Below are 21,331 nucleotides of genomic sequence, written 5' to 3'. Positions count from 1 at the left end.
TACTCCTCTTGATCCTGTTTTAAATATCGGCGTGACATTCGCTATCTTCCAGTCGTCTGGTATCTGTCCTGTTTTGATTAACAGGTTGGCAAGTTTCTGCAATAGTTCTCCGATTTCCACTTTTAGCTCTTTCAAGACTCTTGGATGAATTCCAGGAGATTTGTCATTTTTGAGTTTGTCGATCTGGCGGTAGATCTGGTCCAAGTCCACTTCTACTGTGGTAAGGCTGTCCTCTGTTACTCCTTTGAATACTTTCACTGCTTCTGGCGGTCGGTAGTAAAGGCTAATCTTTGTGTCAGCACTGTTGTGTCTGGGAATCTTTTTCCAGAGGGATTCCAGCTTCTCTTTCTCTTTTGTCATAGTCTCTCTCACAGATTCTATTCCTTCACGAACATATAGGGCAATACTTCCACCTTTCTGTCCCACTCTATCTCTTCTATACAGTTTGTATCCCTGTAGTACTGTATCCCATTTGTTTTCGTCATTCCACCAGGTTTCTGTTATGCCAATGATTTCCAGTTTGTCGTTTTTTGCTATTGCTTCTAATTCTCCCATTTTGTTTCTCAAACTTCTAGCGTTCGTATACATACATTTGAGTTCCCTTTGTGTTGCCTTCTTGGACTCTTTAAGCTTAGCAGTCTCCCCTGGTTCCTTCACGGGTATCCTTTTTTGCTCCTGTATTGTCTCTCTTATATGCTTTGTGGTCGTCCCCTCATGTGTCTGAGTAGTTGTCCGTAGATCCTTCTTTGGGACATCCTGTCACCCAGACCATCGACTGGTGGTCAACTGTTGGCTTTCCCCTGTCCTTTAGTTTAAAGCCTTCTTGATGGCCTTCTTCATGTTGCCTGCCATGTCTTCTTGTTTATCCAGTGTCTCATCTCAATATTGAGCTTTCTCCTTTACAGACTTGTCTACAGTTTTTATCCAGTTGGCTTTTTCAGCATAGGCCTTCAAGGGTCAGCCCAGCATGAGCATATTGAAAGGCAGCCATATGGAGATGGTTCTCTTGGTGACAGGAGTTCCATGTCTGTTAGGATCAAATGACTCAAAAAGTTGAGTGGTAGTTCTATGAGGCTTGGTGTGATCCAAGTAGTAGGCTAGTGCATGTTTACAGTCCAATGTGTGAAGAGCTGCTTCACCAGGGTGAGAGTGTGGTCTGGAGAAGCAGACAGGCATAACTATGGACTGGTTAAGATGAAATTCAAGATGACTTTTGAGAGGAGCATCAGTTTTGCAGGCCAGACCCATGGCCTTAAAGGTATAATGGCTTCTAATAGGTAGTCAATGGACAGAGACTAATGCTGATGAGACATGGTCATGAATGTTCAGATTTTTTAACACCTTCCAAACTTTTCTGACTCAATTATATTCAATTTTATTACAAACTAGCCAATCAATAACATCGCTCAACATCAGCTTTAGAAAGCTATAAGGGAGTTCAGATTCCACAATTTCATTCGAAATTGATAACGATGGTATCGATGGTATCCTCTGGTTCGCCATTGAGGAGTATGCAAGCATAAACTTACCGATATTAAATGGAGAGTTTTAGATGTCATTACTGTGGGGTGGGAGGGTGATAAAATTGAGCGCACATTGAATCTGAGGGAGCTGAGATGGATGTTTGAATTATAAACGATGGCCCCGAATGGATTAAACGAAACCTCGGAATGGATGGCGCAGGTGGATAGCTGATAGTGGTGGTTTCCTAGGGTTTTAGTTTAGTTTGGGATTGGTTGCTAGGTATGATGACTCTGGGATGACATCAGGAGAGGGGTGGAACGCCGCAGCCATCTTTGGATTGCCAGTGGCTGATATACATGGGAAAGTTCAACCTTAAATAAAGGTAAATGAATAATTTTAAATGAATGAAAATGTGGATTAGTATTTTAGGAAAGAGGTTTAAGTGATGTTCTTTGCTTTGTCTTTTAGTTCCCCCCGAGCTTGAGAAAGATTGGCGAAACGCGTCGGGAAGGGGAACAGCAAAGAGAAAAGATAAGTTATATTGAAATAATAAGGCATTGAAATAATACGTTTATATATATATATATATATATATACATATATATATATATATATATATAAGAATATAAAAGAAAATAAAATGGAATAAAAAGGATAATATGAAAGAATAGATAGCAGCAATGTTACAAAGGGAATAATGAAGAATGCCATCAATTTCGAATGAAATTGTGGAATCTGAACTCCCTTATAGCTTTCTAAAGCTGATGTTGAGCGGTGTTATTGATTGGACAGATTTTTTAACAAGCAGACTGCAGAGTTCTAGATGATTTTTAGCTGCATAATGTTTTTCATTGACAACCCTATAAATAGGGCATTGCAATAGTCTATTTGTGACAGTATGAAAGCATAGAGCAGTTTGACTAGGTCAGTTTCTGAGAAATAGGACTGAAGTTTCCATAGTTGATCTAAAGTGGTAGAACAATGTAGTTACCACCTGTGACTGCCTGTGAAATATGGCTTCTGAGCATTAGACCAGAGTCAAGTAGTACTCCTAAGCTGTGAGCTTGGGCTTTAGTGGTCAAAGTAGTGTTATCCCAGGTGAAGGTGGGTCTGGGGTATGGACAGTTGTCCCTATGTATCTGAAAGTATTTGTTTTGAATGAATTCAGTTTAAGCTTGTTTACAGTCATCCAGTTTTTAGCTGAGAATCTCAATTTGGACCCAGTGAAAGGTATAGCTGTGTGTCGTCTGCAAATGAGTGGATCCTGATCTTATATTTAGAGGCAATATCAATCACTAGTCTAATGTATAAATTGAAGAGCAGAGGGGAAAATAGGGCACCCTGAGGCACCCCATGCTTAAGGTGTGTGGATTTGGACTGTTTCGATTCTAGCAGCACATTTTGTGTTCTATGGTCCAGGAAGGAGGAGAATCATTTAAAGGCCATGTCACAAATTCCAATGTCAGCAAGTCTGGATAATAGAAGGGGGTTATTTAGCGTGTCAAATGCAGCACTGAGGTCTAGTAAGACTAGCAATATGTTTTCTCCTTTTATCGATAAATTACCAGCATTCATCTATTAGGTCTAGTTAGCAGGGCAGGATTAACCAATAGGCCAAGTAGGCACGTGCCTAGGGCCCGAAATGGTCAGGGGGGCCCGATGAAGGAGGGTATCAACATTGTTTTTTCCAAATGGTGATGGACCCCTCCAGCATTGATCGGCAATGCGGGCCCCCCATCGACGGAAAGTAAGACAAGCAAGCAACGCGGGTAAGAAAGGCAATGGGAACTGTAATTATGCAAGAGGTGCTGCTTGCCCAAAGCTTCCCTCAAACGCAGTTTCCTGTTTCCGCCTGGGCGCATGGTGGGGTGGGGCGGGGCAGGGGGGCCCAGTGTACTTGTGTGCCTAGGGGCCCTCGACGAATTAATCCTGCCCTGCTAGTTAGTCTATTAGATCTAGTTCCAGCATTCATCTATTTCTAATTCTAGGTCTAATTTCAGTGCTGTGAAACTCCTGAACCCTGATTGGTAGATGGAAAGAGTTTTCTGTCTTTCAACAAAGTCCTGCATCTGGATTAGAACTGCTTTTTCTAAGACCTTTGATATGAAAGGTCAATTTGAGACAGGTCTGAAGTTGGTGATTAGGAGGGGTTCAATGACAACTGGGGGAATGTGAGGGGAGTCATCCTCACATCCCTCCAGCAGTCATCTGGTCAATTTGGGCACCTCTTGGTACTTACTTGTTGCTAAAATAGGTCATACAAGCATAGAATCATGATGGCAGATAAAGGCCAAATGGCCCATCCAGTATGTACATCCACTGTCTCCTCCTCTCCCTAAGAGATTCCATGTGCCTGTCCCATGCTTTCTTTAATTCAGACACAGTCTTTTATCTCCATTACCTCTACCGGGAGACTATTTCATGCAACTACCAGCCTATGTTCTTAGATCAGTGGTCGGCAAACTCATTAGTCAAAAGAGCCAAAGATCAGCAGTACGATTAAGATTTCATTTGAGAGCCAAATTTCTTTTCTAAAGCCATGTTTTTAGGAGTCGGTTTAAACTAGTTACTAACATTAAATAAAACCAGATATCATAATAATAATAATAGATACGCCTAGAATTGTATTTTCAGAACTCCTCTTGTGAAATCACATGACCTAAGTGTATGGGCGGAGCAAAGCCCAGCTTTGAGCGACAGGATAGAGATCCAATAGAAAGACTGAAATCCATTCTATGGCAAATGTCATTTAACAGCAGCCAATCAGTATGATGGGCAGGAAATATTGTCCAATATGAAAGGAGGGGTTCGTAATTTTCTCTGCATGTTTGGCAGCGGGACCGATGTTGCTCCTCCTTTCCTCTTTCCACTCACTCCCTCACCCCACAAGCATACCGGGGCCGCCGGGTTTCCTGAACACTAAGTAGAAATACAATAGATGTATGGGACTAGGAGGGACAGTCGGGTGCTATAGAAAAGTGGTGAAATATGCACAGTCAAGCCTGCAAGGATTACTAGATGTCTTTCAGCAGTTCTCCTCTCTCCCCCTAACCTTCGTGGTGATTTTCTTTTTTTTTTGTCTTCCAGCTGCCCAAATCGGCTTTCATCAAGTCGCATGTGGCTGCCAAAACTTCTCTGACGGAACTTCCTGTTTCCGGTTGCATCAGAGGAGAAGTTTCGGCAGCCACACACAACTTGATGAAAGCCAGCTCGAGCAGCTGGAAGATTAAAAAAAAGGAAAATCGCCATGGTGGGGCGTGGCTTGCCTGCAGACAAAGATGGTCGGGTGATTCCACAGCTCCTCCTCCACCTGCTCCATTAAGTTGTTCTGGCAGTGTAAAAGGGAAAATTTTTCCTCTAAAAAGGTAAAATTTCATTCATAAGTATACTTGCTACATGAATGGCTACAGGAAGGCAATCAAGATTAGAAACAGCATTCGCGGCAAGGGGAAATGCTAAACGGGCCAAGCCTGACCCTCCAACCCGCTCTAAATTTCCACTGCTGAAAGATCCATCTGAATTTGAACAGATGATGGCAGAATTTAAATGTCTCAAGGATATACTTACTGAAAATACTTCCAGCTAAAACTTGTAAAAGAGGAGGCTCATACCTTATCAAATCAACTAAAGATATGTGAGCAGAAGACAGATATGTTGAAACCTAGGGTTACAGAACTGGAAAACCATTTGAATAAAGTTCTAACTGAACACAAAGAATTAACTCACATTTCAAGGGAGCTGGAGGACGGAAACAACAGGAGCCACAGATGTAATATACGAATTTTAGGACTCCCAGAGGGGATGGAGGGAATAAACTCTATCTTTTTCCTGGAAGATTTACTGCCAAAGTTACTTTCTCTGAAGCTATATATCCCCTTGGAAATTGAGAGAGCTCACAAAGTTCCAGTGAAAGCTTCCAACGGACAAAAAGGTACGAGGCCTTTAATTTGTAAATTACTCAGGTTTCAACAGGCTCGGGAAATCTTAACTACGGCCAGAAAGACACAATCACTAAAGTGGCAGGAACATAAAATTCATCTAGTACCTGATTTTGCTAAGGCTACCGCACATCAAAGGAAGCAATTTTTATTGCTGAGACCTAAATTGCGCCAGCTGGGAGCCAGATACAGGCTTCTCTATTCGGCAGTAATGAAAGTTACTTTCAATGGCAGAACCACCCACTACAAGGAGCCAGCTAAACTAGATGAATTTATTAGTCAGCACCTAGATCCAATGACTTTAGAGTGCAGGGTGGACTGTATGATTTAAATACTATAAATATATATTTTATTTTATTTTTATAGCTGTTGAAAGTGCTTCAGTTGAGGTTTATTTTTTGTTTTCTTGGCCAGTGGAGTAGGAGATCGTAATATTGGGATGGGACTAGCGTGTGTTATGAATCACAATTTAGGAAGCAGAGAGAAAACTACTGCTGATGAGGCTGGGGAGGGCCCTGAGGCTTTAACTGGAACTCCTGAATCCAGGAGGCTCTGGCGGAAGCTGCTGGTTAGAAAAGCCATGAGGGAGCTCCTTCCAGTGTGGCGGCCCACGCTTGCCGCTTGTTTCTAGCCACTCTGCTATGGCGGGGCACGGGCAGTACACCCTCGCCGCTAACTGGTTATTGCCATCCTCGCTGCTGCCTCACCCCGTTCGGAGCTATGGCCAGGAAATAAAAGTTTCATACAAAGGGGAAGAATACCCCCCATTGCCTGAGTATGAGGGTGCCACCACTGTGCCAAGTGCAGAGGAGCTGGAAGAGCTGTATCTGGTCCAAGTCTGAGGCCTGCTATGGTCTTGCATGGTGGATGACATCCTTGGCTTTTTCTCTGAATGCAGAATCAAGAATGGAGCACAAGGTGTGCACTTCCTCTTCAATAGAGATGGCAGACTCCGGGGAGATGCTGTGGTGGAGCAGGAAACAGAACAAACAGGACGTGCAGAAGGCTGTCAAAAAGCATTGCGATTATTTGGGCGAATGATATTTTGGAAGTGTATGAGATGGTTGTTGTAGCAGCCATGGCTTTGCTGAACACTCTGCAGCCTGGTTTGTTAGGCCCAGTTCCCAGTGATGGAGTAGTGAAACTCCAAGGTCTCCCTTACTGTTGTATTGAACAGGACATTGCCCAGTTTTTCACAGGCTTGGAGATCATCAGTGAAGGAATTACGTTTCTTCTGGACTACCATGGGAGAAAAACAGGATTGGAAAAACTATCTTTCAGAGGAGATCTTGTATATGAAGAGCATGATCTCTCTCGTCCCTTGCCAAGTTCCTCTCTAAGTCCTGTTTGGGTGCCTGTTATTCCATTGGTAAGGCAGGGCCTGGAGAACTTGGAGAAATTATGCCGCCCAAAGACTGCGCACTTGTATTTGATGACTTTACATTGTGCCTATTTTCGCTGACTGTCCAGCTCTTCTTTATTGTAAACCGCCTCGAACTATTACGGCTTTCGCGGTATATAAGAATAAAATTATTATTATTATTATATACTGCTCCTATTTTGCAGTCATATAGTATTACTGCTATTCTACAGGATGCTGAATGGATTGAGCATAGAATAGAAAATGTATCCTTTAATTATTTCTAATCTAAATTACATAAAGGAGTTTTTTTGTGTTGTAAAAAGAAAAGAAAAGCCAAGAGGGAGAGGGGTCTGTATATTGAATATTGAGGGTTTAGATTCCAGTTAACATACTCAGAGCATGTAAGACATACTGCAGATGAACAGAATAGAAATCTGTCTAGAAAAATGGGTTTTAAAAAAAGCGAATTGGATTGGTTTGGTGATATAAACATCCATCTGTCCCTTTATGTCACTTTTTGGACATTTTTCTTTTTTTAAAATGAGCCCCAAAGTGTAAATTGTATTTATTAGGGCTTATATAGGAGAAAGTTCTGGGGAAAGTGGGAGGGAATTCAAGTCAGCAGGAGGACAGAAATATTATAGGAGCAAGCAGTTCAGTGAGTAAGAGGAAAGGAAACTTCTTTTTTTTCTTCTGTACAGGATAGATGGAGGCAAAGTCAATGAACTTTCTAGAAAGAAAGAATGAGAGAGACACAGGGATAAGAGTCAAACCAAAGCACAAAAATCTTTAAATATATAAATTCTGAAGAGCTTAGCTTTCCTGCTTACAGTCCTTCAAACCACAAAGTATGGGCTCCTCAGGAAGTCTCAATTCTTCAGAAAGCAGCTGCTTCCTTAAAGACATAGTCCTGCTAATATTCAAAACAAGTTAACAGACTAGGAATGTCTGCCAACTGGATAATTTGCTTATATGCATCTATCCAGTCATTTTCAGTGGCACTTAACTTGTTAGTGGCGCTGAAAATGATTGGTTAATGTCAAAGTGGAAGCCAGCTATGGCAGGGGTATTTCAGGGGCAGAGTCAAGTTAGCTCTCAAAATTCAGAGTTAACCAGCCGTGTTTAGCACATAAATAGCTGTTCTATCATTATGCTCTAGTCCAAGGGCAGTGAAGCCCAACTATTGACTTAACCAGGTGTGCACTAACTGGGTTTTAATAAGGGCCCAGCTTTGAATTTCCAGTTTAGTGTAAGCAGCAGACAAAAGAAAAATGTTGTCTGCCACTGGCTGAATATCAGCCTAAGTCTCTACTAGGTATCAAGTACAATCGGAACCAAATTAAATTAAATCTCAGTCAACTCAGCAATTTGTCAACACAGAGAAGGTGGTTAACGACACAGCCACTGACCTTGCCACTGACATCACCACAGACCTAGTACAGCATGAGGCCTTGTTGCAAGAAGTTGAACAGTATTGCAGGGCTTTATCCTGACTAGTTAAAAAAAAACATTGAATGCTTGAGTGTTTGGAATGCCATTGATAGATGACTACACCAAAGTGTTCGTGTCTAGCTATTAGCAAAGTATGTTATATTTCAGATATTTTCCACAATAAAGTGCAGATATTGAAGGTTCATTTAATAAAATATTGCTAGAATTTTTTGCATAAAATGTCCTTTTATGAATGTATCATTGCAGAGTGTGACTAGGGGACACTCGATGAAGTTATAGGGAAATACTTTTAAAACCAATAGGAGGAATTTTATTTTTTCACTCAGAGAATAGTTAAGCTCTGGAACGCCTTGCCAGAGGTTGCGCTAAGAGCGGATAGTGTAGCTGGTTTTAAGAAAGGTTTGGACAATTTCCTGGAGGAAAAGTCCATAATCTGTTATTGAGAAAGACATGGGGGAAGCCACTGCTTGCCCTGGATCGGTAGCATGGAATATTGCTACTCCCTGGGTTTTGACCAGATATTAGTGACCTGGATTGGCCACCGTGAGAATGGGCTACTGGGATTGATGGACCATTGGTATGGCCCAGTAAGACTATTCTTATATAATACTAAGATATTTGCTTCATTAAGCAACAATAGCAGCAAGTGTTAAGAAAAACAGAGCTTTATGTAATGAGTGGCTTTGAGCAACTCCAGGATGGGCTTTAAAACATTTAAAAAAAAAAAAATTCTGATCAAGCACAATCAAATTCAAGGGAAAAACTTCAATTTGCAGGGGTGTTTTTTTTTTTCCCAACTGTAGGTTTTTCTGGACAACCCTAACTTGTTAGTTTTTTTTTATATTGTTACAGTGGTAATATGGTCCTTCTGTTCTGTTTTGTAACTGGGAAGAATATCAGCTCTTTAAACAATTTTATATATAAAAATTCTGCACCATAAACAAAGCATATACTGAAAATCCTGCTACACAGACACTATTGTTAACTTCATACCATTTAAGGGCACAGAAGAAACATGCATTATGACACCAATTGTATTGTACTTGCCGTGACGTTTTCTAGATCTGTCTGTCTATCGTGACGTATTTTTGCATGGTCCCCTTCTTGTGTTTGAAATATCTTCATGCATTTTTCAGTCGCAGTCTTCTGCATATCCACTAAAGCTCGAACGTTCAGATGTTTCCGATCTACAAGTTCAAGATTTTGCCTTGAAAAAATAAAAACATATCTTAAAATGGATCTTTCTAAATGTATTCTGAGTTACTAAGAGGTCCTTTTACTAAGCTGCAGTAGAAAGTGTGCCTCTACAAAGGTTTTTCCATGCACTATGGCCATTTTTAACGTAGCAGTAAAATGTCCGACTTTCCATATCAATTAATGACCATGTTTAAATACCACAAAATGTTTAAATACCACAAAAAACAATAAATAGTGATCAAATACACATATACAGAGAAAGGTATGATGACTATTCTAGCCGACGGTGATTATTTGAGGTAGGAAAAGCCTCAGAAATTATGGAGCTATGTTGTTTCCTCAAAAAATAAACTTTCTCATGCTCCTACTGCAATAATTGGCATTAAAACCTCCCCCAATACCACTTATTTGTAGTAGTCTTTTTTCTTTTATGTATCAAAAAATTTCTCTCAACACTTTAAATAACTGTTTATTAAATTTTTCAAAACTATTAATTTACCATATTCACTGCATAGCTGATAGGGTCAGTAGTGAAAAACATTACTATATATATATTTTTTTTTTTAATTCTTTATTCATTTTAAATCTATCAACAAGTGTACAAATTATAACCGTACATAAATAAACATATCACACTTGGAAATCTTTCTCATATAATCATAAAATATAAAAATTTACCACCCTCCACCTTCAAATACTACAAATAAACATATTTCAAGTAGAAACATATCAAATTACAATAGATAAAATGTTTCTTCCCTAAAACTACCCCCCCCAAAAACATATATATCAATCAAAGGAAAATGATGTTCATTCATTACAATAACTTTCTAATGGCCCCCAGATCTTCTTAAAATTATCATAGTTTCCTTTCAGATTTTTCCATTCAGAGAACCCCACCTGAATAGCCTGCTTCAGCTGCAACTATTTAAAACTTTGTGATTTATTAAGACCAAATCTATGCTGCAACTGTGAAAATTCAAGCAATTTACCATCCGAAATAACGTCTTTCAGAGTTCGAATGCCTACAATTATCCAGTTTTTCCATAAGATTTTAGATCCGCCAATTTGAATCTTGGAGTTTATTCATAAAGATTGATTTGTAGATTTACTTATTGGAATAGGTGTTAAATTACTAATATATCTCAGTGTTTTCCATGTGTGTGATAAAATTCTATTTTCCTTATATATTCTAGGCAATGTAATACTAGGAACATGAACCAAGTTTAAAGGAAACAAGAGAAGCCATTCTAAATATAACCAATCCGGAGCATTTTCCATGAGTTCTGGGAGGATCCAATACATACCCTGATGTAATATATAGGCTTGATGATACCTATAAAAATTAGGAAAATTTGCCCCACCCTCCTCAATTGGTCTTTGAAGAGATACTAAGGCAATTCTAGGCATCTTACCAAGCCAAATAAATTTCGTAAGGATACCATTAAGCTTTTTATAAAAGGACCCATGAAAAAAAATTGGTATCATACTCATTTGATAACAAACCACAGGCAATATCATCATGTTAATAGTTTGAACTCTCCCCCACCAAGAAATGTGTAAAGGATTCCATTGCTCACACAACTCTGTAACTCTTTTTAATAAAAGTTTTTCATTCTCTTTAACTGTGTCATCCAAATTATTTTTAATCTTAATACCTAAATATTTTAATCCATCTTCTTTCCAAATGAATGGAAAGGAATCAAACAAACCTTTAGAACAATGCACATTCAAAGGAAGAATTTCAGACTTACTCCAATAAATTTTATATCCTGAAAATTTTCCAAAATTATCAATCAATTCCAACAAACATGGAATTGTAGATTCCGGATTTCATAAATAAAGCAGAATATCATCTGCATATGTAATGTAATGTAATGTAATGTAATGTAATTTATTTCTTATATACCGCTACATCCGTTAGGTTCTAAGCGATTTACAGAAAATATACATTAAGATTAGAAATAAGAAAGGTACTTGAAAAATTCCCTTACTGTCCCGAAGGCTCACAATCTAACTAAAGTACCTGGAGGGTAATAGAGAAGTGAAAAGTAGAGTTAGAGGAAAAATAAAAATAAAATAAACATTTTAACAAGACAGCATTGATCTAAATACTTTGGAAGGTAGAAGAGAGGAGAGAAAGGAATAGAAGCAGAAGGGGGAGTCATTGAACAGTAGAATTCTGGAGAAATTTAAATGATAGAAATAGAACAAAACAAACAAAACATATGCTGAAACTTTATATTCCCAGTCAGAATGAGGAATACCCTGAATCCCCTTTGCTTGTTGAATAGCTAATAATTAGGGGTTCTAGAACAACGTCAAACAGCAAAGGAGATAAAAGACAACCTTGTCTAACCCCCCTCTGCAAAGTAAATACTCTCAGATAAATTATTATTAATATTCAATCTTGCAGATGGGGAACTATACAACATTTTAATCATTTGTATAAATCCAGGCCCTATATCAAACCAATCTAATGCTTGATACATAAATTTCCATTCAACCCTATCAAAAGCTTTCTCTGCATCCAAAGATACAGAAAAACAGGATCATTCATTTTTTTGGTTAAATTTAACATATGAAAAGCCAATATAGAAATATTTAGAGGAATGTCTTTTAGCAACAAATCCAGTTTGATGCATATCAATAAATAAGGGAGAGCCTTAGCTAAGCGCAAAGCCAATAAACTTAGCCAAAAGTTTAGCATCCACATTTTATAAAGAAATAGGCCTGTAGTTTGAACCAAAGTAGAATCTCTGTTTGGCTTAGGCAAAACAATAGTTAATGATTCAGCCATAGTACCTGTAATACAACCACTAGTAAGTTGTGATTGATATAAATTTAACAGATGAGGTAAAAGAATAATTTGAAATGCTTTATAAACTCTACCGTGAAACCATCCCCACCTGGAGCGGATCCAACTCTAAGAGACTTCAACGCTGTTTCTAATTCTTTTAGAGATTATAGGTTCTTCTAAACTTCTTTTTAAACTAAACTAAACTAAACATAAACCTTAAGTTTGTATACCGCATCATGTCCACAGAAGTAGAGCTCGACATGGTTTATTGGTAGATTTTGTTGAAAAAACACAGGTACTCCATCCGAACCAAACAGGTTTCCGTACAAACCATTCTACAGAGTACTCATTACTTGGTCTCACTACATCTATAAATTACTATCTGGACCATCATAAATCCGTTCTACTAATCTCCTTAGATCTTGCTGCAGCGTTTGATACCATCGATCATCATCTCTTATTGCAATGTCTTTCTTCTAAAGGAGTAGCTGCTCAAGCTCTTGAATGGTTTCATTCTTATTTTTCTGACAGAGCTTCAACAGTACATTTAATAATTCAGAATCAAAACCCTATCATTCTAACTTCGGCATACCACAAGGCTCTATTTTATCTCCTTTATTATTTAATATCTATTTGGCCCCTCTTCTGACCCTCTGTCAATCAATAGGGTTTACGGTTTATGCTTATGCCGATGATCTACAATTACTGCACCCCATTGACCCAAATAACCAAACTGAGATTCAGGCAATTAATCATAAATTAAGTAAAGTCCACGACTGGTTAAATATAAACAAGCTTTCTTTAAACATTTCAAAAACTAATACTCTTCTCTTCCCTGGAAAAGAGGGAGCACAATTAATATCTCCAGTCATTATCGAAAACATTCCACTTCCATTAATCACAACTACAAAAATTTTAGGTGTTCTAATAGACAATAAGTTAACATTTCGACCACAAATAAGCGCAATAGTTAAAAGTTGTTATTATAAATTAAGAATGATTAGATCATTGGCCCCTCTTCTTGATATTAGTTCCCTTAACATTCTGATCCATTCACTTGTAATATCAAAAATGGACTACTGTAACTCATTATTAAAAGGAATCTACCACAAAGACTTAAAATGCTTACAGCTTATTCAAAACACGGCCATTAAGATAATCCTCGGGCGCAAAAAAATATGATCATGTTACCCCTTTGCTTCAAAATGCCCACTGGTTGCCTGTCTCACACAGGGTAACTTACAAATCGCCCTTCTGACATTCAAAACAATGCAGACCAACACACCCAGCATTCATAGATGATGACTTTTGATCCCATACGACCCCCCCAAGATCTTTAAGATCTAATCTCCTCAATATAACCTTAACATTCCTTCTTTAAAAATTATTGGCACACGTCGCACACTCCCACTTTTTCTGTAACAGCCCCCTACGATCTGGAATGCTCTTCCTTTATATCTAAAAATGGAAAAAAACTTTAAAAATTTTAAAAGCAACTTAAAGTGCTGTCTTTTTAAAGATGCTTTTAACTGAACTATTGTATTTTAGCTATCAATTTTTACGTGTTCTTTTTTATACTGTTCCCCAGTTCCTAAGTGTTTTCCTTATATGTTCCTCACATTTTCTATTACAATTGTATTTCTCCCCCCTTCCCACTTGTGTCTATGGCCTATGGGTCAATATTTACCTAGTTTGTACAGTTGGTAGTCTTGTAGTTTTTATAGGAAAGTATGTTTAATTGTTATTTTTGTTTAAATGTTATTTTTTACCTTGTACAACGCTTTGTAGAATCGAAAAAGCGTTTAATCAAAAACTGAATAAACAATAAACAATATAGAAGGAACTCCAATGAAAGAGAAGTACATAGTAAAGAGAAAGTTAAGAGGGACATAGTATATTGAATAGGGAGAGGACAATTATATTTTAGAGTAAAGCCAAGTTTTCAAATGTTTCCAGAAGATTTGGAGGGAGCCTAGACTCCGAAGCGGGGCAGTAAAGCTGTTCCACAGTTCGATGATCCTGAAGACGATGGATGTCCCTAATTTTCCTGAATGGGATATGCCTTTTAGAGAGGAGAAGGATAGTTTGAATTTTTGAATGGATCTGGTGGTGTTGGGATTCGAAGAGTTCCAGGATAGTGGAAAAAGGGGAGGAAGGATGCCGTGTAGAGACTTGAAAGTTAGACAGGTGCATTTGTAGTGGACCCTAAGGATTACTGGGAGTCAGTGAAGCTTAGACATAAGTGGGGAGACGTGGTCAAATTTGCTTTTTGTGAAGATTAGTTTAGCCGCGGTGTTCTGAATCTGTTGAAGTCTATGAAGGCTTTTCTTGTAAGGCTTAAGTAGATGGAATTACAGTAATCCAGTGTGGAAAGAATGATGGATTGTACGAGGACAGCGAAGTGTTGTTTATGGAAGCAGGATCTCACTTTCCTTAACATGTGAAGATTGAAGAAGCATTTTTTTACTAGGGAGTTAAGATGATCGTTGAAGGACAGTGTAAAGTCAATGATGATGCCCAGAACTTTGCTTGAGTGCTCGAGTTGCAATGTGGTGCCAGAGGATAGTGGGATGAGGGTGAGTAGCTGATCTAATTTTGGGCCGAGCCAAAGTAGTTTTGTTTTGGTCTTGTTTAGTTTCATTTGTACGGTGAGGGCCCAGGAATGGAGGTTCGAAATACATGAAGAGATGTTTTCAGAGAGATTGGTGAGATTAGAGTCGGTCTTGAGGAGGACAAGGATGTCATCGGCGTAAGTGTAAAGTGTTTCCAAGGGGGATAGTTGGAGGAGTTTCAGGGAGGACATATAAATATTGAAAAGAATCGGGGATAGCGGTGAACCCTTTTTATATAAACAGGAACCTTAGGACCAATAATTGAGTTTAAAAATTCTAAACCATCTTTTTCCCTATCTAAATAAGGCTTAGAAGAATAAAGGTCTTTATAGAAAGTTAGAAATTGATTTAATATCTTTTCAATCTGATTATGAGTAATTCCTTTATCATCTTTAATTGCTATAATATTACTCCTTCTTTTCTTTGCTTTAAGATAATTTGCCAATAATCTTCCCGCCTTATTAGAATTTCCATAATACAATGTTTGTTTGGAAAACAAATCTTTTCTAATTAATTTTGAAGATAGTTCATTATATTTACCTTTTGCTTTTAAAAGAGCCTGTAAAGTATTATGCTCCCATTTATTAATCAATTTAGATTCTAATATTTTTATTTCTTTTTCCAACTCATAATATTGTTTTTTAATTGTTTTCCAATATAAGCAGAATATGAAATAATAGAACCTCTCATGGTAGCCTTAAAGGCATCCCATAAATTTTCCATAGAATTATCATCTGAGCAATTAAAGAATTCACTAATTTATGTTTTACAGTCCTCAAGAAATTTTGTATCCACCAACAATGTATTATCAAATCTCCAAACAGGTCTACAATACTCCTGTTGATCCATTTGAAATTCAATCCATATACCCGCATGATCAGATATAATCAAAAATTCACTTATCTTATCCCCTTTTACGCAACTGTGATAGCAGTTTCTAGTGCGGGGAGCCGAGCTGATTGGCTCACGTTGCTCCTGACGCTCATAGGAACTCAATGAGCATTGGGAGCATCGCCGGCTATTCAGCTCAGCTCCGCGTGCTAGAAACTGCTATCGCAGTTTGTAAAAGGAGGCCTTAGTCTCCCAGATTCAATGTCTGTAACGATTCAGGATGAGGCACTGTTTCCATCATGCAACTCTCCTGTATTGTATCTCACAGAGCCATTGCTTGAAACTCGCTTCTCACTTAGCCGCTCCTCAGAAATCCTGACGCGGCACCCGCATTTTGCGGTAGCTCTTCTACCGCTGCATCAGGGTGATTATATTAGCAACTAGTTTTTGTTATGCCTATTACTCACTACTGACACTCATTGGTAAAAGTGTCCCTGTCTCTTGGCCATATAAATTTTCTGTTTTTTTTCACTACCTGACCCTATCAGATATGCAGTAATCCTAGTAAATAAATAGTTTTGAAAAATTTAATAGACAGGGGAAAAAAGAATAGAAATAATAAATGGTATTGGGGAGGTTTTTATGCCAATGATTGCAGTAGAAGCATAAGAAAGTTATTTTTTGAGGAAACAACATAGCTCTGTAATCTGATGCTTATCCTACCCTCAAATAATCACCGCTGGCTAGAATAGTCATCATACCTTTTTCTGTACATGTATTAATGTTACTATTAGTGTACAGCCAGTAAAAAATATATATATATATAGCATATGAGCATTTACCGACACCTATTTTGTAGGTGGTTAGGACTCGCATGCTAATCCTGTGCTAATCAGCTAACGTGTGGTAACGCGCATTAACTGATCAGCACAAAAATACCCACTCTCTGCCCCTGACATGCGCCCTCCACAAAAAGTATAAAAACATTATTAGCAAACAATTTGCACACGCAATTCCCAAACTTATCACAGGACGCCTGAGCGCATCCCGCAGTAAGCCATTTTAAGCTGTGGAAATTATGCACTAATGCTTACCGCAGTTTAGTAAAAGGACTCCTAAATTATTAAGTAAACAAAAAGGACCTCATACACAAAAACAATCCTGTAGTCAGCACTAGGTGCTGACCAAAAGTGCTTTATGAAATTGCTAGCAGTTATAGAGATATCTCTTGGCATGGCCACATTAACCTCTCAAGAGACCCTGGGCAAACTTTTGTGGATGCCCCCACCTCAGCCCAGAAGAACCCTTCTCCCTCAATCCATGGTCCAGCATTGCAGCTTACCTTGTTTCCTAGCGATAAAAAGCAGCATACGAGAAAGCTGTGGAGCGACATTGTGATTGGCTCTGCCAATCCCATCCCTCAAAAACAGAAAATGATAAAAGAAAGTGACATAAGAAGGGGCAGGACTGGCAGAGTCATCAGCAGCACGGACTGATGGCAACTCCATGCCTTTATACCATTTTTATCCCTGGTAAGCAGCTGCACTTGGGTGTGGGAGGGGGGAGATACTGGTCTGGAATGGGCCCTATTCTCAGCATCACTTTTTTTTTAACTTATGGACCCTTGTTAAGCTGCTCCCTTTGCTCATTGGTAAGTGACCCTATCTCTTGGTCTTATCAATTTTCTGTTTTGAGATGAGAAGAGATAAAAGTTATAAAGGAAATGAACATTTCAGCCACCATCTAACTTGTGTGTTCAAGTATGAATGCAGAAAGAACAAAAATAAGTTTAACCAGACATGCTTTCTGTTTGAAATTATACTAGCATTTTCACCATTCACACTTCGTGGCATAGTTATGACAATCTGAACAAAGTTAAATGGATAACTTATTCATTTAAAATCTGTATGTTAGTTGCCCTGCTAAATACTGACCTCAGAATGAATGAAGTTATTTACCAGTAACAGAGGTTCTCCGGGACAGCAGGATCAGTCAGCCACCCTTGGTGATGTCATCCGATGGCTCTGAAAGCGGATTTGATCTCCCAGAGCTCAGAGGAAGGCTTTGTAGCCCCCTCTGAGAATATGTTAGCCCCCCTATATATATGCCAATGCTGCTGTCTCGTGGCCTCAGGTGTCTCTAGCTGTGGTCCTGTAGAGTGCTTAGCAGCGTCATCCGTATGGAGAAAAGGGCGTCATCCGTATGGGGAGGAGGGCATCCATATGGATAGTGTGGCTGACTGATTCTGCTGTCCCAGAGAACCTCCGTTACTGATAAGTAACTTCACTTTCTCCATGGACAAGCAGGATGAGTCAGCCACCCTTGGTGCCTCCTTAGCTGATGGGCTTGGAAAGGCGAGTGGCAGCTTGCCTGATCTGATCACCAGGCCCCTTCCCTCTTGCATGGTTTTGTAAAAAGGGTGTGGGGGGGGGGGGCGTTTTTATAACCTCAAAGCACAATATTCTCAGTATCATTTATCTGGCCAATTAATAATATCATGAAAATGAAAATTCCTATGAACTAAAGAGTAAAACACTTGCTATAAGGCTTCTGTGTAAGATATGAGACATCCAACTCAGGACATTCACAATTTCCTGCATATTTTATAAAAGACTCGGGGAGCTTTTTTTGTAAAATATGAATGAGGTATGTCCACAAGAAATACACATACATTTCCCAACAACATTCAAACAGAATAGCATCACTGCATAACTCATACATTGAAGTACAGAAAACTACATTTTAGCCAGTAAGGAGCCAAGTTCCCAAAGTCAATTTTAAGGTTATGTAAAATACCAGAAAGTACAATTGCCCTTAATCACTTCAGTAAAGACCTGGCCAAAAACGTATTCTCTTACAAAATCAAGAATACATGTGTATAAATATACAGTCAAACCTTGGTTTGCAAGTATAATTCGTTCCAGAAGCATGCTTGCAATCCAAAGTACTCGTATATCAAAGCGAATTTCCCCATAGGAAATAATGGAAACTCAGACGATTCGTTCTACAACCCAAAAACTTTAATACAAAATACTATACATACTTGTATTGCAAGACCTCGCTTGTTTAGAACAGTCACTACACTCCTGCAGCATCAGACAGAGAAGAACCATTGTCTCAGTTGTGATATATATATACTCTAAGTATTTGTATTGCAAGACATTGCTTGTATATCAAGTTAAAATTTAATAAAATGTTTTGCTTGTCTTGCAAAACACTTGCAAACCAAGTTACTTGCAATCCAAGGTTTTGCTATATATAAATTCTTTAAGGAATGATTGTTGATTTTGCCCTTTGATCATACACGTCCAGGGTGGGTGGGTGGGAAGATATTTTTAATTTTGAGTGCAATTTTTGGATATGTAGACGGGGGTGATATATGTATTTGTCATAGAATATAATTTTGATTGAATTTAAGTGCTGTTATAGTGTAAAATGTCTGTATATACGTTTGGCTTTAAAATGAATAAAGATATATATATATTTAAAAAAAGAATACATATACAATTTTTTGGATGATCCGAAACACAATCTGCCTCTTATACAAAGCCACGCGGCAACGGCCCCGAAGCCCTTTAAATCTCTAAGGGCTTCGGGGCCATTAGCGCAGCACAGCCGCTAGCACGGCTTCGTAAAAGAGGCCCAATATCTTGGCATCTGTACATCCATATCAATGTAAATGTCAACAGTGTTATTGTAAAATCAGGCCAGATGATATTCAGCCAACGATGGTCAGAATTTTTGGCTAGATTAGCACTGGACAATCAATGCCAGGCCATATACAGACTGCAGTATTGAATATCAGGAGCTCATTTTTCTGATGTTGGCCACCAGAGCATATGCAGGTCCTGGCCAAACTAAACTAAACTAAACTAAACCTTAGGTTTGTATACTGCATCCTCTCCACAATCGCAGAGCTCGGCACGGTTTACAGGAGTTGGGATAGAAAGGAACTCCAATGAAGGGTTAAAGGCCATAGTATAAAGAATGTTTAGAAGGCTTAGTATACCAGCCACAGCCCACATAAAGATTAAGCAGGTCAGCCAGCTTTTTTTTTTTTTGTATTAACCGCAGTGGCGTACCTAGGGTATGTGGTACCCGGGGCCCATCATTTTTTGACATCCCTCCCCATGTAAAAAAATATTTTTTGTAATAACCATGAAACGGAATAAATGGTCAGAATAGAAACAGACAGTGAAAATTTTCTTTTATTGAACCTCATATATGTAACCCTTATTCCAAACATAACCTAGCATAAAATAGCATAAATTATGTCTGAATTGTCATGACATCAGAAGTATATATGGAGTAGTTGCAGGTGATGCTTGGGACAGCTCTGATTGTGTTAGTTTGGTTTTATGTGTTTTTTGAATAGAAGGATTTTTATTTCTTTTTTGAAGGTTTTGTAGTCTGTGGTCGAGGTCAATAGGTTGTAGAGTTGGGGATCGAGTGTTGCAGCTCGAATGGCTAGGAGGTTGTCGAACAGTTTTTTTCCTTGTTTTTGGTTGGAGGGTGTGTGAATGGTGCGTGAGTTCTCCTATGTCTGTTTGAAGTGGATTGAATTATTTAGCTGAAGAAATTAGTTACCCCCTCATCCCACACACATTAATTCTCTTCCATTTTTGTTCCCATTATAAAAAACACTGATAAGTTCCCAGAAAAAAATACATTAACATAAGAAGTGAAAACAAAGGCCCCTACAGATGAGAACATAACATAAGAATAGCCTAACTGGGTCGACCAATGGTCCATCATGCCCAGTAGCCCATTCTCATGGTAGCCAATCCAAGTCACTAGTACCTGGTCAAAACTCAAAGAGTAGCAATATTCCATGCTACCGATCCAGGGCAAGCAGACATTTCCCCCATGTCTTAATAACAAACTATGGACCTTTCCTCCAGGAATTTGTCCATATCTTGCTTAAAACCAGCTATGCTATCTGCTTTTACCATAACTTCTGGCCATTTCATTTTTAAACTTAGATCTTTCTTTCCAAACAGAGACCTTGCTAGATGTCAAATACAGCACAAGGTAACTTCACAAGGACTTAGCTGTGCAGGAAATGTGAATCTCCTCATACACCCACCATATAGTGCAAAAATATGCAAAGGTCTGTTTTTTTTCTTTCGATCACTACATAGCCTAATAACACACAAGCAGCGCTGTTATAAACATATCCTAAAGGTCAATGCTAAGGTTAACAAAGTTTCCTTCCTTGGACCACAAGGAGATACTGAGAAACCACTGGAAGAGATCCCAAACAACTACCCAGGCACAATACCCAAAGACCCACTCAGTGTGTGAACCAATTGAGTGGAGTGGACTAACTGGGGGGTGGAAATGGGCCCAGAGTTTACTCAGCAGAATTTCCCAGACCACCTCTTCCTCTCAACACATTGACACACTGCCACCACCACCACCACTAGGAACACTTCACAAGGTAGGCCAGCAATGCTTATAAACTTTATAAAACACATTATTATATTTTCTTATAAAGCACATATTTTAACTGAACTCTCTGACATCCTCAGCCTTGCCATTCACAGAAATAGAAGGAAGAAAAGCTCCCATTTCCTGCTGTCTCATGTCCCCGCCCTATACAATATTTTTCTTCTGCAGACCCTTCAAAAGTCTGACCAAATCCTCATTTCACTTCCATTATAAAGTACTGAGG

General features: G+C 38.7%; 1 protein-coding gene across 3 annotated transcripts in view; it reads right to left on the bottom strand.

Moving 5' to 3' along the window:
• Positions 1–21,331, bottom strand: part of CCDC178 (coiled-coil domain containing 178) — a 483,231-nt gene that overhangs the window by 290,868 nt on the left and 171,032 nt on the right. For all 3 annotated transcript variants that reach the window (XM_033935245.1, XM_033935248.1, XM_033935246.1), the window contains one exon: positions 9,265–9,424. In XM_033935245.1, coding sequence (XP_033791136.1) covers positions 9,265–9,424 — 160 coding nt within the window. The remainder of the gene's footprint in view (positions 1–9,264; positions 9,425–21,331) is intronic.

This window comes from Geotrypetes seraphini, chromosome 2 (genome assembly GCF_902459505.1).
Source record: "Geotrypetes seraphini chromosome 2, aGeoSer1.1, whole genome shotgun sequence".
Taxonomy (NCBI): Eukaryota; Metazoa; Chordata; class Amphibia; order Gymnophiona; family Dermophiidae; genus Geotrypetes; species Geotrypetes seraphini.
Note: the sequence above shows the minus strand (reverse complement) of the source record. Positions and strands in the feature narration are given on the sequence as shown.